The following is a 16,448-nucleotide window of genomic DNA, read 5'->3' as shown; positions in this document are numbered from 1 at the left end:
CCTACCAGCTCCCTCCGCATGAATGTGTTCATTACACGCTTTTATTTAACTCACGCTGTCTGTTGTTGTTGTTGTCATATCTTAAACTCTTGTAACTCAATTTTAAGCCACTTCCCAATGTGGTATTATTTTTATTGCTTTATTTTTATTATTCTATTAAGAAGGTACATTTAATTAAAACGTATTTTAAAAAAGTATTTTGAAATATTACTTCTCTTTCATAATTATTCTCTTTCTGATTGTACCACGAAACGCACGCGAGTCTCCCATTGGTTGGGGTTGGAGCGACCCGTCAGCCAATCGCGTGCGGCGATGCTGTTGCTGCCCGATCGCCCCTCCCCCCCTCGTGACGTCCGCCGCATTGGTCGAGCTCTCGACCAATCGCGTCGCGCTTTGCAATGTTTACCACCCCTCCCCCCCTGGAGTTATGCCCCAGAGTGCTGTGCGCGGAGCGAGAGGAAGGCGATGGACGCAACAGCGGGGCAGGTGAGACGGGGTGGACGGCTTTGATTTCATTTAAAACGAAGTTAAACAATTTATTACTTTTAAATTAGACGACGTTAACTGGAGCGTGTCAAGTGTGTATGTTTTGTTTTATCTGGCGGTCTCTCACCAACGATCGCTGTGCGCCTCGCGCGAGTTCGTGGCTTCGTCAATTATTCAAAACAAGACTCTTTAAAGTGACTTATCACGGGCCCCCTTGCTGAGGCTGAATCTTCTTTATTTTCGGGTGAATCCGATGAGCTATGAAGCTCTTTCCGCAGTTGGTGATAACAACGCATTGCTGAGCTGGCGGGTGCCACGGGATTGCTTTAAATGTCACGCATGCTAAGAATAGGAAATGCTGAGAAATGTTCAAGCGACCAGCAACAAACGGGACCATTGAGATTGTTATACACGAGATGGCATCTCTTGATTTGAGCAAAGTTTTGGGAACTCGAGAAAAGACGATGCGAAGAGATTCCAAAGTAGACCACAGATGCCCTTCACCGTAACAACTTTGAACATAATTATTGTCCTTTCTCGCTGTTGAGCGGAAATTTAAACTCAACAGGTGGCAAGTAGGGTCCGGGACACGCAGCCTAGCTGTGTAGCGCTGAGATAACAGCTGGTACTCTTAGGTTTTTTCGGTGAAGTCCCGTAGGTAAAAATAAAAAGAAATAATGAAAATGGTATCATTAAAATGATATCAAAATAAAAATAAATAATACAATTTTATCGTACAAATGATATAATTATATTTTTTATTACTTATTTTTATTTTTACCTACGTGACTTTACCGAAAAAACCTAAGAGTATGAATCCTTGCAGTCACGAAAGCTTCAAATCTAGAAATAACAGCTGGTGTTTATATGAATCATGTTAATCGTCTCGCATGGTATACAGGAAATCGTGGGTTCGACCCCAATCCTGACGATGCCTGGATATGTGGAGTTTGCATGTTCTTCTCTCCGTGGTCGCGTGCATTTCCACATGATAATCCATTTTGTTGAGCTGTCATTTGTGGTCAGGTCGCTTCACAATATAGCTATATAGCTCAATAGGCCTTTCTTGGTAAAATAACAAATATATTGTTTAGCTGAGTAAGTTTAGTTTAGGATTTCTGGTACGAAAGGCCGGGAGGTGTGCACGCCTGAGCGAGCCCACTCGTTGTTCGGCCACCCAGTGAGGGAAGAAGTAATGTGCAAGTTTATCGTGAATATGATCAATCAGAACTGACATTTCACGCGACACTGTCAATCGCTTATTTTGTTAATATATATATTTTTCAGCAGTGGCGCGCAGCATCAGGCAATTGATCAAAATACATAGTTGTACTGTGCTTCTATGATCTTGAGTCTATGCTCCTGCCCGCACCAACCCACATTGACCAGAGTGGTGTGAAGTATGGTAAAATAACTTTTGGGACCCGCACAGCGTGGGGAGACCATCATCCAGCCGTGGATAGTAAAAATGTCTCCATGTATACTCTGATGGCGGCGAGCCCTTGTAAACCATGAGTCTTTTTATACTGTGCCACTTTAGCCTAACCTTGTTTCGATCTTACTCGCCATCATAATTCGCATGCCATGCCCAAGTAAAGAGTCACTTAATTATACCAATGAATACCCGCATCTTTATAGAGTGGCTAAAATCTACACAACTTTAGAATTGCCCGTATGCATGAAGCACACTAACGTCTGGGCACTAAGACATGCACGGTCAAATGTTCACCCCATAATAAATTCACAAATCACTTCCCTACCTCACTTCTGCTGTGTCTGTATCTCCCCTATACCTCCTCACTGAGCAGCAGACACTGGGGGAGGTGATGCAGGCCCTGACGGCCATGGGCTTTGAGGAGTCCCGTGTGCGGGAGGCTTTGAGCGCGGGCTTCGTGTCACTGCAAGACGCAGTGGACTGGTCAGTGCAGCATGTTTTACATTGGCACATCGCGAATTACTTCCTTGTGTTAGTGTATTGGCTGGCTAAGGGGGGGCATATGCCACTAAGCCAGCATTTGGGAGGCAAAGGCAGATTTCTGACTCTAAAACCTACTGAGATGCAAAATTGACATTTAGTGTTTGTACAGCAAGTACGTTGTGAGAACATCTTTGTGTACATTAATAAATTTGGCCAAATATCACAATGCAGTACCTTCCTTAAAAAGGTATTTTTAAATACATAAATGACGTGATTATTATGATGTTACAAATCCCAGTAGTGTTTCAGTTTTATTTCTGTGAAAGCCAGCAACTGGTTCCATATAACACATGTTTTATTGGTAAATTTGAATGCATTTTAACTTCATAACTCGTATACCACAACAATAGGGAGTACGTGCAAGTTGATCGGTGGCTGTTGTTGCAGGCTAATTCAGGGCGACAGCGTGAGGCGGCAGCCGGGCGACAGCGTGAGGCGGCAGCCGGGCGACAGCGTGAGGCGGCAGCCGGACAGCAGCGCTCAACTCTCCCTCAAGTGGCCCGCTACGTCAGTGAGCCAGGGCGCCATGGCAGCCTTCAACCATCCAACCGAGCTACCTGGAACTTCCCAGAGCATGGATTCTGCACAGCTGGGAGCTGGTGCGGTTTTCCCCATTACTGATTAACCGTTGCTGTATGAATAAATATTGTAGCCGCTTGTCAAGCCACTGCTGAATCAAGGCCTTCCCAAGCTCTGTCAGTCATGTGTGTTGTTTGGCCATATTTACGGTAATCATGGTGCTGTGTGCGGGTTCGTTAATGATGGTCCCGTGCCTGATTCAGATATTGTGCACCACTAATTTTACCCATGGCTGAGAACTCGGATGACCGGGTTCATAGTACAGCGTGCGAACCACTGGCCACTATGTATGTGTGACGTTTTGTAATCTGCGGTTGACGGGTAAAAGACATTTCATCTTTATGATGCATTATCTTGGCTATCTCACCATCGTACATATTCCCAAAAGCTTTCAAGAATTGTCAGTTTGTCATTTGTACATGATTATCAATTATGTTCATAGGTATTGTGTATTCATCCATTATAGCTTTATTTACTCCACTGTAATGAGATGCAACAACTGCATACAAATCCAAGACACTTGAGTGCAGCCATGGTTTAGGGGTTTTTATTTCTTAGTATGCAAATTCATGAAGTTGTCTCATACAAGTGTAAAAGGTTTATCACCGACGATGACCAACATAGTGTCAGAACCATCGCCATATAACCCTTGTCGCACCTGATCTCATCAAATCTCAGAAGCTAAGCAGATGGAAGCTGGTTAATACTTGCATGAGATTACTCAGGAATACCAGGTGTTGTAAGCTGAAGCTGAAAGGTGGCCAGGAGATAGTAGTACATCAATGGATTGATTCCATCTGTCTGAAGCTTTTAAGTCTTATTCCGGCATATGTTTGGGTTGTCTGGGTAATCCGGTTTCTTCTCAGACGCGAAGCATTAATGCAATTGGCAAAACATCCAAATTTAAGTTTCCTGTATAAAGGGAACTATTAAATACAAAGCATTTTTACTATCTATTACAAAAATTCTGCATATATATTTATTTTGTTCGCAGGAAGCCAAGAATTCAAGGTGGTTTCCAGAAAACGGAACCCCGAAAAAGAAAATTTTGGAGACAAGCAGAGAGAGCAAGAAGCCATTGATGCCAAGGCAGAGAAACAACGCAAGATCAAGGTATCCTAGCTGCAGGACACGTCTAAAGAACAAGTATCCATATCTCACTTTCCCTCTTAGTCAACATCTATATCAATAACCATACAAGTTAACCCAAAAGTTATTTTACTGAGATGATAACTAAAATTATATGTTTCACTTTACCTAGGTTGAAAAACTTTTGAGCCATCCTGTGTATTGCCAATTTAGAAGTTTATTTTGTTTAACCAGGAGAGAACTCAAGGACCAGGAAAGTTGAAATTGGAAGGAACATTTTGTAAATATCATGACTATTTTAAAATATGGACTATGCTCAATCCTAAAGGTATATATTCAATCTTAAGTTACAATAGTTCTACTGACAAACTGTCTTTCACGACTGGGTCTTTTTAGGAGCGTGAGATGGTTTTGAAGAGGATTGAGGAAGACAGAAAGCAGCAGCAAGAAAAGCCATCGTCGCTTGGGTCTGGACCAAGCACAGAGGGGGGCGGCGTGCTTGGAGGCCGCCGCCAGACCAGTGTGTCTGGACAGTGCCTCCTACAGGTCATTCCTTTCCCTACGCCACTGACAACATACAGACGCGTTGAGCACACTGTTCAACAAGCTTCATTACAGAATCCTGTGCTATTGTTGAAATGTTTCTCACTGCTTTTTTGATGTTCAACGCAGATTCGCCTTCCATCTGGAGAGTTATTGCGCGACCGCTTCCCGTGCGCGTCCACTCTGCGCAATGTGCAAGCGTACCTCAGCGAACACCGTCCTGGGCTCCCATTGCCCGTGCAGCTCTTCCAGCCATACCCACGGCAGGACTTTGGCACCGCTGAACTAGAGCTGACGCTCGCAGAGTTGGGGCTTGTGCCCAATGGCACACTGTGCGTGCGTCGGGCTGAGGAGAGTCCCCGAGCAGATGCATCTCCAAGCTGTGCCTGCCCCATGCCTGAAGAGGGTGGTGGTGTCACTCAGTCCACACAGGGCCACTTATGTGTGTCACAAGATGAAGAGGCTGTTAAAAATGAAGCTATCACAACACAAGGTGGCAACGCTGTTGGAGTCGACACTCCTGTTGTGACAGACGTGACGGTCACACAGATCAGTGTTGTTAATACAACTGAGGACTGCAGCGTGGGTGCCAGAGAGGGTGAGGGATGTTCCTCTGCAGAGGTGACTAAGCTCATTTGTAATACAGCACACAGTAATGAACATGTATTTACTACTATGCGCAAGAATGTCAGTGTGTAATGCGCGTGACGTCATTCTACGTCGACCAGCCCCCCTCATTAATAATCATGAACAGGTTACGTCCTCCAGATGGACCCACCCCTCATTAATAATCATGAGCGGGTGATGTCACTCCACATCGAACAGCCCCCCTCATTAATAATCATTATAAGGTGACGTCCTCCAAATGGACACCCCCCCTCCATTAATAATTATTAGCGGGTGACGTCACTCCACATGGGGGGCCGAGGCGCCTCCTCCCCCCTCCTCGGCGTCAGCTTACAACCCTCACTACAAAGGCAGAACCTTCACGTCATGCGATCTCCATAACACTATTGAGACATCAAAGTAAAAAGGACGTCTTGATGAACAAGGGATTATAACCTTTAAATGAAATAAGTCTGTCACCACGGCTTTACAAACTGCACACGAATGGATGCAATGAATATGACGTTGCGGTCTGCTTTTCGCTTGAATGTTAAAAATGTACTGCAATACGCCTTCCTTGGACGGGCTATAGGCTGGTTCTTAAGTAATTAATGACAGACTTAGAGTGTCATCATTGTGTGAAGCTTTTTGGAATTGTCCTGTCACTGGACAGCCATATTTCCCATATGATTAGTTGTGTATGGGCTGCGTTATGCAAACTTTAATTTAAAGTCAACTGGAAAATAATTTTGAAGCAATTTCTTGAAGAAAGAAGCCTTGTTTGAACTAGAGTATTAATGCAGAACTTGTCGGCTAATTATTTTCTGAACACAGCAAGAGCAGGGACATGGTGCACATACAGAGAGAAGTACTGAGCCAAGGAGCCACGAATCTGGCAGGGATCAAGCCATGGACATCGAGATCGACAGTGGGGACGCGGCTGAGGAGGCAGCACAGGAGGCAGCACGCGGCTCTGATGGGCAGATGGAGCTGGAGGAGCAACCCCACCCAGACTTGGACGAGGATGGACAGCTACCACAGAGGTTTGGCTTCCATCACAATTGGGGTAAGCATAGCTTCACGCAACTTGACACGGCTGTTCACTTTGTGCTTGCTATGTGCACCATCCTTTAGCCATTACAGAGAACCAATGTTTAGAATGTATCGTCGGGTTCCATTGTAATTAGATTTAAGTAAAATAAAAAGCAAGCGTAAGATGAAAAAATACAAGTCAAGATTGTGATTTATATTTCGATTTAAAGCTTTCGTGACTGCAGGGATTCATCTTCTTGGTTCTTTCGGTAAAGTCACGTGACTTTACCGAAAGAACCAAGAAGATTGTGATTTATAGTTGAATCACTGGGAGGCATGAGTGATTCTTTACAAATAGCTATGAGGAATTAATTACATAAATATACAGTTAGATGTAATATAGAGAGATGTATTGATTGAGCATTGTTGGCTACTTATGGTGCAAAAGAAGTTCAATATACATAAATGGTGGTAACACTTCTGGCTTGGTTCTGTTTTTTAGGGAGAGGACTCAACTTTGATGCAATGGAGGAGCATGATGAACACCGTTTTGATCCTCATGAGAGATTTGGACTGCTACAAGGTTAGCTACGTCTACGAAAACAGATTAAAGAGAATCACAGCAAATGACCTAAGTGCTTTACACAATACCACTTAATGCATTCGTGTTTGATGTCACCCCTACCTGGTGTTACAGGACTGGGCTTTCCTCCAAGAGCCAGGCAGCACCACGATCTTTTCCCAGGGCAGGGACACCGGCTACAGTGAGTACCAGCACTCATTCAGCACAGGCGTTTGGGATGTGAATGGTAGTGATAGATGGTGAGTTTTTTTCACAGACGTCCGCGGTACAATGTTAAATTGTTTATGTCCTGGGCCCTTTTGGTAGGGATGAGGGCGCAGATGGCGATGGGCCTGACCGTCAGCCGCCGCACTTTGAGGTGGCGCTGCCCCCCTTTCCCAGTGTGAACTTTGATCCTGGACTGAGGCCAACACGTGGCAGGGTTATTCCACCGCTTGGCGAGCTGGCATTGAGCACGGTGTGTGTGCTGATTACCGGTGAGCTCAGAATACCACATGTTGTGTGCATTGTTAGCACAGCTGCACGTGCATATGTAAACGTAAGAATTGCTGTTTTTAGACCAACATTTTCTGAATGTGTGATTGTGTTGGTGTAAATTCAACTTGCGTCACATATAATTTTTATGTGACTTTACTCTGAAAACAAAAGCTCTGCTTCATCTCTGACTGACAACAATATATATTTTCTGATTTGGAAACTAAATCTGGTGATATATAAAACGTGTAGACATAGAATGCAGTGACCTGAACTATTTCACAATTTTTATAACAATTGCTATACATGTGTTCTTTTCCACTTCCTCCTCTAAATGTAGACCCCAGCATGCAGTTCACCAGCAGCCTGGCCGGGCTGAACCCATCCGTAGCCGAGAAGATCATTGCTCATCTGGTTAAGGATGAGAGGCTACGTCCGAGGACCCTTGATTTGTTCCGAGGCTGTCCATTGCAGTGCCTGCGCTTGGACTGCTACTCGCTCACCACTAATGAACTGCTTCATCAGCTGCGGCTATTTCCATCCCTCAAGAGCCTAAGCCTTCTTTCCTCCTCACTCATCACTGGTCTGTGCACATCCACCACCTTCCTTGCAACGACACACTACGTGAGATCAGTTTGCATGTGTTGATAGTTGAAACGTATCATTGTCATTCTGTCAGACCGGAGTCTCGAGTGCCTTACATCATTGTCGCGGTTGCACCACCTCAACCTGGCGTCCTGCGTTATGCTGTCCGACAAGTGCCTCGTTTACATTAAAGGTAATGCAGATTTATGGTGTACATAATTTTTCGTTCATAGTTTCTTTGATGTGCTGAACTGTAAACCAAATCTTGTAGTCGACAGTGACGTTTTCATAATCATGTAGAACAACCTTGGACCGCAAGTTTCAAAACGTCATTGATGTACACGTGCAGGCCATCTGGCACATTGTTTTGCCATAAAAGCGAGTTATTACATACGAATATGGATCATTATCAATGACATCTCGGAAATTTTTGATATCAGTCTTTATTTTAAAATGAAGACTGATCTAAAGAGTGTTCTTTTCTCGTGAGATTTTTTTATTTTTTATATAAGGAGGTATAATGTTATACTATTAGTCATATTTAGACTGTGCTAACAGCTATGTAATTAATATCATGTATCGTAAAGTAAGCCGATCACTAAATCACCTGGAATGCACCTGATTTCATCAGATCTCTGAAACTAAGCAAAGTTGAGACTGGATAGTGCTTGAATGGGTAATCAGCATGCAAAACCAGGTGTGTTACAGGCTGCTGTGGGTCAAAGTGGTGGACAGCAGAGGGCAGTACAGCAAAATCTATACTCCCACACCTATGTTCCCCACCTTTATCCAACTACTTAGATAATCGTGGTGGAATGGTTAAATAAATCCAATAATCCACATGGTGTGCAGAGGCGTTCTTCCATCAGTGTATTTAAGTGTACATTAGACAGTGAAACCTTCTGACACTTCTTTCCTGACTGATCATGCTCCAGAGCTGAGGAGCTTGAAGCAGCTGGTCTTGGACAGGACGAGAGTGACCGATGCAGGCTTGCTTGCGTACCTGGAGCAGGCGCCGCCGTCGCTTGTCCAGCTGAGCCTGAACCAGACAGCCGTCACCGAGGCCACCGTGCGGGAGCTGCCGCGCACCGTGCCACAACTGCATGGACTCAGCGTCAAAAACACCGCGGTACGGAGCCCAGTCACTCGTCGCCTTCTTCAATCACGCGCTCCTATATATCAGCCGTCCATTAAAATTAAGCATATCAAATGAATAGCTTCTCCTTAGTATTAAAAAAAGAAGAAAATCACACGTAGTCTTTGATTCTGTGACGTTTCCAATACAGTAAAACCTTGGATTGCGAGTAACTTGGTCTGCGAGTGTTTTTCAAGACGAGCAAATTTAAAAAAAAAATATTAATTTGATAAACGAGCGAGGTCTTGCAATACGAGTAGTACGTATACGCTTTGTCTGCCGAGCGTCACGTGATCACAACTTGTATACGAGTGCTTTGATATACGAGTGCTTTGGATTACAAACACGTTTCCGGAACGAATTATGGTCGCAATCCAAGGTTTTACTGTATACGGTTGTCCTTGGAAGTATTTGATTTGCGATAATACTGTTATATTTCAAGCAGCACAATGGGATATCACACAATGTAAAACGTGTGATGTCACGTGATGACGTCATCGTCTTTACCGGGAAGGCAAATGATTATAGTGCAGTTATGTATCAACAGGTTTTAGGCAACCCTTAGATCAATGCAATCAGTTGTCTATAGTGTTTTAAACTAAAATGTTATTAATATTGGGTGACCATTACGAGAGTTATCGTGAGCCAAACATTTCCGAAAAACAGCTCATCCATTAATGCTTAGTTGGAAAGCATCAAAAAAACTAAAACACAATGTATTCTTTGTATCCACCAGGTTGTGGACGTGTCCTGCTTGCGCCAGCTGCTATCATTGCATGCACTCAGCCTGGACAACACGGCGGTGAGCGAGGAGTCGCTGGCCGCACTAGCGGACCACCCTACGCTCGCATATCTCAGTCTGTTTGGCGTTCGCTCAGTTGAAGGCGACCAGGCTCTGCGTCTTCTCTCAGGTTAGTGACACAGCAATAGAAAGCCTGCAATGATTTGCTCAAGCTGTGCAGTTACAGCTATCATCTACGTAGATATCAGCTGGAGAGCCTGCGGGGTGGAGCCTTTATAACCTAGTAGGTTATGGCACTACCTTTCCAGTTTATGGCTCTGATTGTATTGGTTGGTAAACCAAATATTAGATATTTACCTGTTTAATGACGCATGGATTAGAATAGACTTTTCATGACCTCAGTGTTTTTTTAACTCCCATCGATTGCGACCTCTCCCGGTTGACCTTTTCGAGATTACCTATCTATTCTATCCATATGTGAAGTAAGTCACTGAACAGTGCCTGCACTGAGAAACACTATTGGATCAATAGGATAATATATAGTTTTATATTGTTATTTTTCATGGCCCTTCATCAATCAACTGGTAGATGAGGCCTCTTGATTCCATTTAACATGTAGGCTTTCTCGACCAATATTATTAATAATAAAGTTTTTGGGTTAGATCGCGTTATTTATAAATGTGTCGTAACCCTCCACCACCCGACACGGCCAATCAGAAAAAAAGTGTCACGTTGACAAAAGACAAATGGGTCACTACTTTAGCCCACCGTTGTGTTGAAGAGTGAATCCACAACATTTACAGTTTTTGAGTACGACGTTTCGCTGGTAATTACATCCAGCATCATCGGGCAATTCGCCCGAATGGTGAAGCCCTCACTTGCTCCCGTTCTTAAATAGAGCAGCCAGGGTGACGTCATCATTTAACTCATGCAGGTGTGACGATTTCAGGCGGGGTGGGGGGGTATTGTAATTGTATAATAGATTGGTAATCAGTCTATTTTTGTGATTAGTAATGAGATGTAATGTGTGTTATTGTAATTATATGCTACGGTAGTAATCAGTTAATTAGTATATGTTTCCCCAATAAGGATTTGTAATTTGTATTATTTAATAATTTGCTTGATTCCATGTCGGATATTAGCTGCAGCCAAAAATCAATCTCAGGTCATACCACAATGTGATAACTGCTGCATCACCGCTTCATTCAACTGTGTAAAAAAATCTGTAGCTTGTGCAATGGCAAAATTTTAGGGAGGCTGTCATCTGGCTAACGATAACGATATTCAAATTGATTATTTAAAAAATATATTTTTTACGGAAATGCGCATTGTATGGCACTGCCATCGTTTTATTTGTCCACACCCTACACACATCCCACCCGTGTTCCATTTAACATTGCTCACGCATGCCCTACATGTGTCCTCTCACCAGGGCTAAGGCTCAGCGTGCTGCGTCTGCCGTGCAGGCTCACCGTGACGGATGCAGGCCTGGAACATATCACGCGACTCACACTGCTCACAGAGCTCAACCTCACGGACTACATTCACATCTCTGATGCCGGCGCACAGCACATTGCATGCCTCAAGGGGTAATGCACACATGGACACACAAACAACCACTAATACATATACACATGGACCCGCACGTGCACACACACAGCAACTTCCATTTACCACTAAATATCAATGATGCCACCATATCAATTTTGCCAAGCGAGATGGACTCCGAGTCCACAAGGAGTCTTGAGGTCTTAAGTCACAGGAGGTCACAGGACAGACCCAAGTGTTATGAGTTGATACACGTGTGCATACACACATGCACACAGCAACTGCAAGAAGCCTCATTGTAGTGATCAACAACAGATGTGGATTTTCATTTTTTGTCACAAAAGTACATTTCCTCTTGGTATTTAGATGCAACGTGAATGGGTTCTCTCAAAAGGTCCCCTTGGGATAATGAACAGCAGTCTGCTATTGCTTCTAAAGTCTCCTGGTGATGTACACTGCACAATAAATGTCATATTAATAATTGGGCAATATTAAAATGTCATGTAATTGATTTCTTTTGAGGCATAAGTGGGGATTATTTATTAGCACTGGTGTAAACAATACATGCAAATGGTAATTTGACCACCGCTATTCAAATAAGTTCTGACTTATTCAAGCCCAGTTAATATTTTTCTTATGACCAAGTCACCTGAAATGCACCGGATCTTGTCAGATCTCGGAAGCTATGCAGAGGTCAGCCTGGATAAGTGATGTAGGCTGGTGTGGGACTAAGTTGTCAGCAGGAGGCACTGCACCAAAATGAATTATACTATGCTTCAATGTCTGCATTATCACACAACACCTATAACCATCATGGTGTGCGGAAGCCTTTACCTGATATGTACAATATTTTTGGGTCGTAGGATTTGGGAATTATTTTAGCAGACAATATGAATTGTTCACAATTGCCTTTAACCCCCTGGTCCCCTGTTCCAGTCTGAAGCAGCTGGTGCTGAGCAACACGCGTGTGACGGACTGTGGCCTCGAGAAGCTGCGTGGTCTTCGATTGCTCGAGGAACTCAGTCTGGACCGCACGCCCGTCACCAGTCGCGGTGTGGCAGCCTACGTCGTCTCCCTGCCACACCTGCAGGTCACTGGCCGCTATCACTAGCCATCTGCTCATGCCCCGCAGAGAGTTATCTCCACATAGCTATGGTAATCGAGAGATCACATGATTTATGTAAATTCTGCTGTAGATGTTTTGCCATTAATGCATTCCTGGATGACAGGTAGACCTCCAAATTGATCGTGAGAGATGTATTTTGGTTGCGGTTGCCAATGTTTTATCGGAAGTGCTTGGGTATTAATTACTTGGCGGTGATGTATTCTGTCCAAACATATTACAGAAAATACAGTGTGAAAGACAATAAGAGATGGAAATGATTTCTGAATCATTTACTTTTATATTTGTGGGTGAATGATGGTATGAAGCTCTGTGATTAATTAACCTGAAATGCACCTGATCCCATCAGTTCTCGGAGGTTTTAGCCTGGATAGAGCTTGAATGGGTGACTACCATGCATGATGGCTTGTGAGCAGAAAAATCTGCTGATTTACTGTATATACTTCGCCGTCTGTGGTCCCTGCTTTCATCAGCTCATACCATTGTTATGCGTACCTAGTATACAGGAGGACGTGTTCGATCGCAACCCTGACAGTGCCTATATATTTGGAGTTTGAATGTCTCCCCGTGGTCGCGTAGATTTTCGTCTGGGTCCTCTGGTTTTTGCTCCCACATTTATAAACGTGGGTTTAGAGTATTTGGCTGCTATCAATTTACACGTGATATGCCACTTTGTTGAGCTATCATTTGTGGGTCAGGTCATTCTTGAAAAGAGCTAATATAGTTCTGGGCCTTACCTGGTAAAATAAAAGTTTAATACAAAAAAATAAGAATTAATTTAGTTGATTATTTTATATGCTCGAATAACCCTCCACGACTCACACAGGCATTGGGGGGGCCTTTATCTAACAGTGGATTGACAAAGGGATGTCCATGTACATGGTGGTTGAATAGTGCCCTGCTCGTCTCACAGTGGCACTCCCACATCTCTCATGCTGCAGGTGCTAAGCCTGGTGGAGACGAATGTGGGGAACAGTGTCCTGAAGCATGGGATTCGCCACTGCAACCGCCTCACCAAGCTCAACCTGAGCCGCACGCGCATCACAGACAGGGGTGCGACACATTCCATACATTCGTACACTGGCCAGAAATTAAGTACACTCAGGGCAGAGTGGTGGCACAGTGCACGAAACGTCAGTGACAATTGATATCTGAATTGTTCCTGACTTCCCACCTTCACCAGCCTGCACTGATCAGCTTGATGAAATATTGTCAAATAACCCTGTGATTGACACATTTTTCAGAGGTCTTCATCCAGTAGTGGATTGACAGGACTATAAATTAAATTAAACATTTATTTATGCATATTGCTTGGCAAATCCAAGAATGTTTTGTCTTTTTATAAATGACACTTCATTAAAATCATGAAAGGCATAACATTTGGTAATTTGGTATGACATTGTTTCCATTAATTTTTCTTAAGAGTAAATGAAGAAATGGATTAAAGTGTCACAAGGACACTGCATAGCATTTCTTTGCACTTTTTTGTACCGTATAGAAATATTTGGCACAGGCTTTATTAAGAGCTGTGCACTGCCCCCCCCCTTCCCCACCCCAGGCCTGAGACAGCTGCGCTTGCCGGTGCTCGCGCAGCTGAACCTGGACCACACGGGGGCCACCTTCGCTGGTTTGTCGGCTCTCTTAACGGCCTGCCCCAGCATCGTCTCTCTCAGGGCCAGTGGCCTGAGGACCATCAGCAATAATGATGCATCCGATGTGGAGGAGGCAACGGTCGGTCCTTAGCCTGTGTGACATGAGTGGGCTGTGACTGGGTATGGAGCAAATATACCATTGGTGCATTATCTGCCAGGTACCCTTAGACGTTCCACCGAAATGCAGAAGTTTGGAAGTTGTGCACTGAAGTTTAAAAAATTTCAGGCTGAAAAAAATGCACTCATGTGGAAGACCAGTGGTTCAGAGGATATGTACAACTCGTGTTTCAGAGTGTAAAAAGTGGTGGTGTCTTTAAAGTATGCCGATTGGAAGGGTAAGTGGACCAGATATGTGGTTGAAACATATAAAGCAATAACCTAGCACTGTTAAGTGTGTTTATTAAATATCAGCTCTTAAATTTATGGTCTCTTGCCATGGTGAATCTACGTATGTCTATCGATGTATGATGCCATTAATACAGTCTAGCTTAACTGGCATAATAAGTGACATCAATGCACCTCCTGAAATACATCAGCTGAAATGTATAATGGCAGTCACTTTCGTATGGATTCATAGCAGATAAAAGATGTAATTTTAGATGTGTTATCCACTCTTGGCTGTTCAGCACAGTGGATCTCGTCCATTCCTCCTTTGAAGGAATCAAGACAGCAGGTGTTTACAATGCGATTGATGGTTTGGGATGTGGCCGTGCTCGTACCGAATCTTTGATGCGCCATTTGTGCATCAGGTGGCCACATTGGCCATGCCCGATCCTGATTCGGTTGATGGTCGACCGTTGGCAGCGTGGAAGGTTGAAACTGGGAGGTTCGACGGTCGGCTCCTGTATTAGATGTTTATTTTTGACGTCGGCCGCAGTCAAGACTTGCTTCCATCTCTCGCCTTCATTTGCATTTGTGGTGTGGAGTGATGCTGCTGTGATTCAGAAGCTGTGGCATGGTTTTAGGCGAACAGGCAGCGCTGGATTTACATCCCAATGTATCGGAAGGTGTGGGCTGATGAGAATTATTTTTGTACTCGGGACCGGCTGCTGTTTCACGACAGATTTGCTGCGGAGCGATGTGGGTGAGCACTGAGATCCACTGAACAGGGTCGGTGTCGATTTCAGCGTAACTGAGATGGCACGCATTGTGATGTTCTGTTGCGTGTCGATAACTCAAGTGAGCGATGCGTCCCTACACAGGTGAGCAATATACATGGCAGTCCCTGAATTACGTAGACTTGTTGATTGTCCAGCAAAGTGGCTTCAAGGAGCAAGATTATATTAAAACAATCAGATTACTGACCCCAACTTGGATTGCATTTTGACATTTACGTTTTTTTGTTTCTTAATCACTTGTATGCTCACATGGAAATACTTTGCAGCAATGGCATCGATGACCCATTTATCCAAGACATTCATCTCAGGGCCTTGCATGTTCTGCTGGTGTCTAACATAAAAGGTTTGTTATTTTTGTACAGGGAACTCAAATGCACTGACGATCTTTGAAAGTTGGAGCAAATATGGATAAAGTAAAAAAGATATGTTACTCTCATCACTCCATGCCAGTCTATGCATGATAGAGATATATATGCAGTAAATTACATTGAGCCATATATCACGTATCTGATTTTGCGGTTGAGTTTGGAAAAGCTGCTTGATGTGAATTATGTTTGTTTGAGGTCAAGGCATTAAGTCGATGCATAGATAATTTTATTTTTCTGAGCAATTGTGCTTTTGGAAAGTGCTTTCATTTTAAATAAACCACATCTGCAATACTGTAATGCCCACAAAGGACACATAAACTAGACAACCATTAACATTTTATACAGAAATATGATTTACCGTAATAACAATATGGTGATTATAAAAGTGACAACATAGTTCAATACTTATTTTAATTGCAAAAACCCTTGTGAATGTTGCATGTTTTAATATATATCTTGAGTTCAGAATGATACAGAATTTCAGCATTTGCAATGCATGTAACAACTGAATACATTAATTGCAAAAATAATGTAATATATTTTCAGCTTTAATAAACCAAAGATTCACGATACGTTTTGCATTTGTTACGATTCTGAAATTCTTGTGAATACTGAGCAAAGGATATCCAGGTGCAATCTATTAAAAAATGTACAGCTTTTATTTCATACATACACAGAATATGTACATGCACAATATTGCACCCTAATATCCTTTAAAACTGCAGGAAGTACACTAAGTATGCTTCACATTAAAACAGTTCTGATTAAAGTCAACCCCGTCTGGTTTAATAATTTTTGCTATTTTGC

The 16,448-nt window shown here is 43.3% G+C and overlaps 1 protein-coding gene across 1 annotated transcript; it reads left to right on the top strand.

The window, feature by feature from the left end:
- The first annotated feature begins 424 nt into the window (after positions 1-424).
- Positions 425-16,415, top strand: LOC144720981 (uncharacterized). Its single transcript, XM_078598213.1, has 18 exons — positions 425-486; positions 2,295-2,404; positions 2,852-3,063; positions 4,038-4,156; positions 4,529-4,678; positions 4,805-5,296; positions 6,116-6,347; positions 6,816-6,896; positions 7,011-7,077; positions 7,203-7,372; positions 7,711-7,953; positions 8,050-8,148; positions 8,891-9,084; positions 9,827-10,001; positions 11,265-11,421; positions 12,317-12,470; positions 13,445-13,556; positions 14,062-16,415. Exons 1-18 carry the CDS (start codon positions 466-468, stop codon positions 14,244-14,246), a joined length of 2,973 nt encoding a protein of 990 aa, XP_078454339.1. The 5' UTR covers positions 425-465; the 3' UTR covers positions 14,247-16,415.
- The last annotated feature ends 33 nt before the right edge of the window (positions 16,416-16,448 follow it).

Source organism: Lampetra planeri, chromosome 10, assembly GCF_965212315.1.
Source record: "Lampetra planeri chromosome 10, kcLamPlan1.2.h2, whole genome shotgun sequence".
Taxonomy (NCBI): Eukaryota; Metazoa; Chordata; class Hyperoartia; order Petromyzontiformes; family Petromyzontidae; genus Lampetra; species Lampetra planeri.
Note: the sequence above shows the minus strand (reverse complement) of the source record. Positions and strands in the feature narration are given on the sequence as shown.

Bases quoted from the DNA above. Each gene is read 5' to 3' on its own strand.
- LOC144720981 (XM_078598213.1), top strand. From the start codon at position 466: ATGGACGCAACAGCGGGGCAG. The intron at 7,954-8,049 runs GTCTGTGCACAT...TCATTCTGTCAG, and splicing joins TTCCTCCTCACTCATCACTG to ACCGGAGTCTCGAGTGCCTT. The intron at 11,422-12,316 runs GTAATGCACACA...CCCCTGTTCCAG, and splicing joins CACATTGCATGCCTCAAGGG to TCTGAAGCAGCTGGTGCTGA.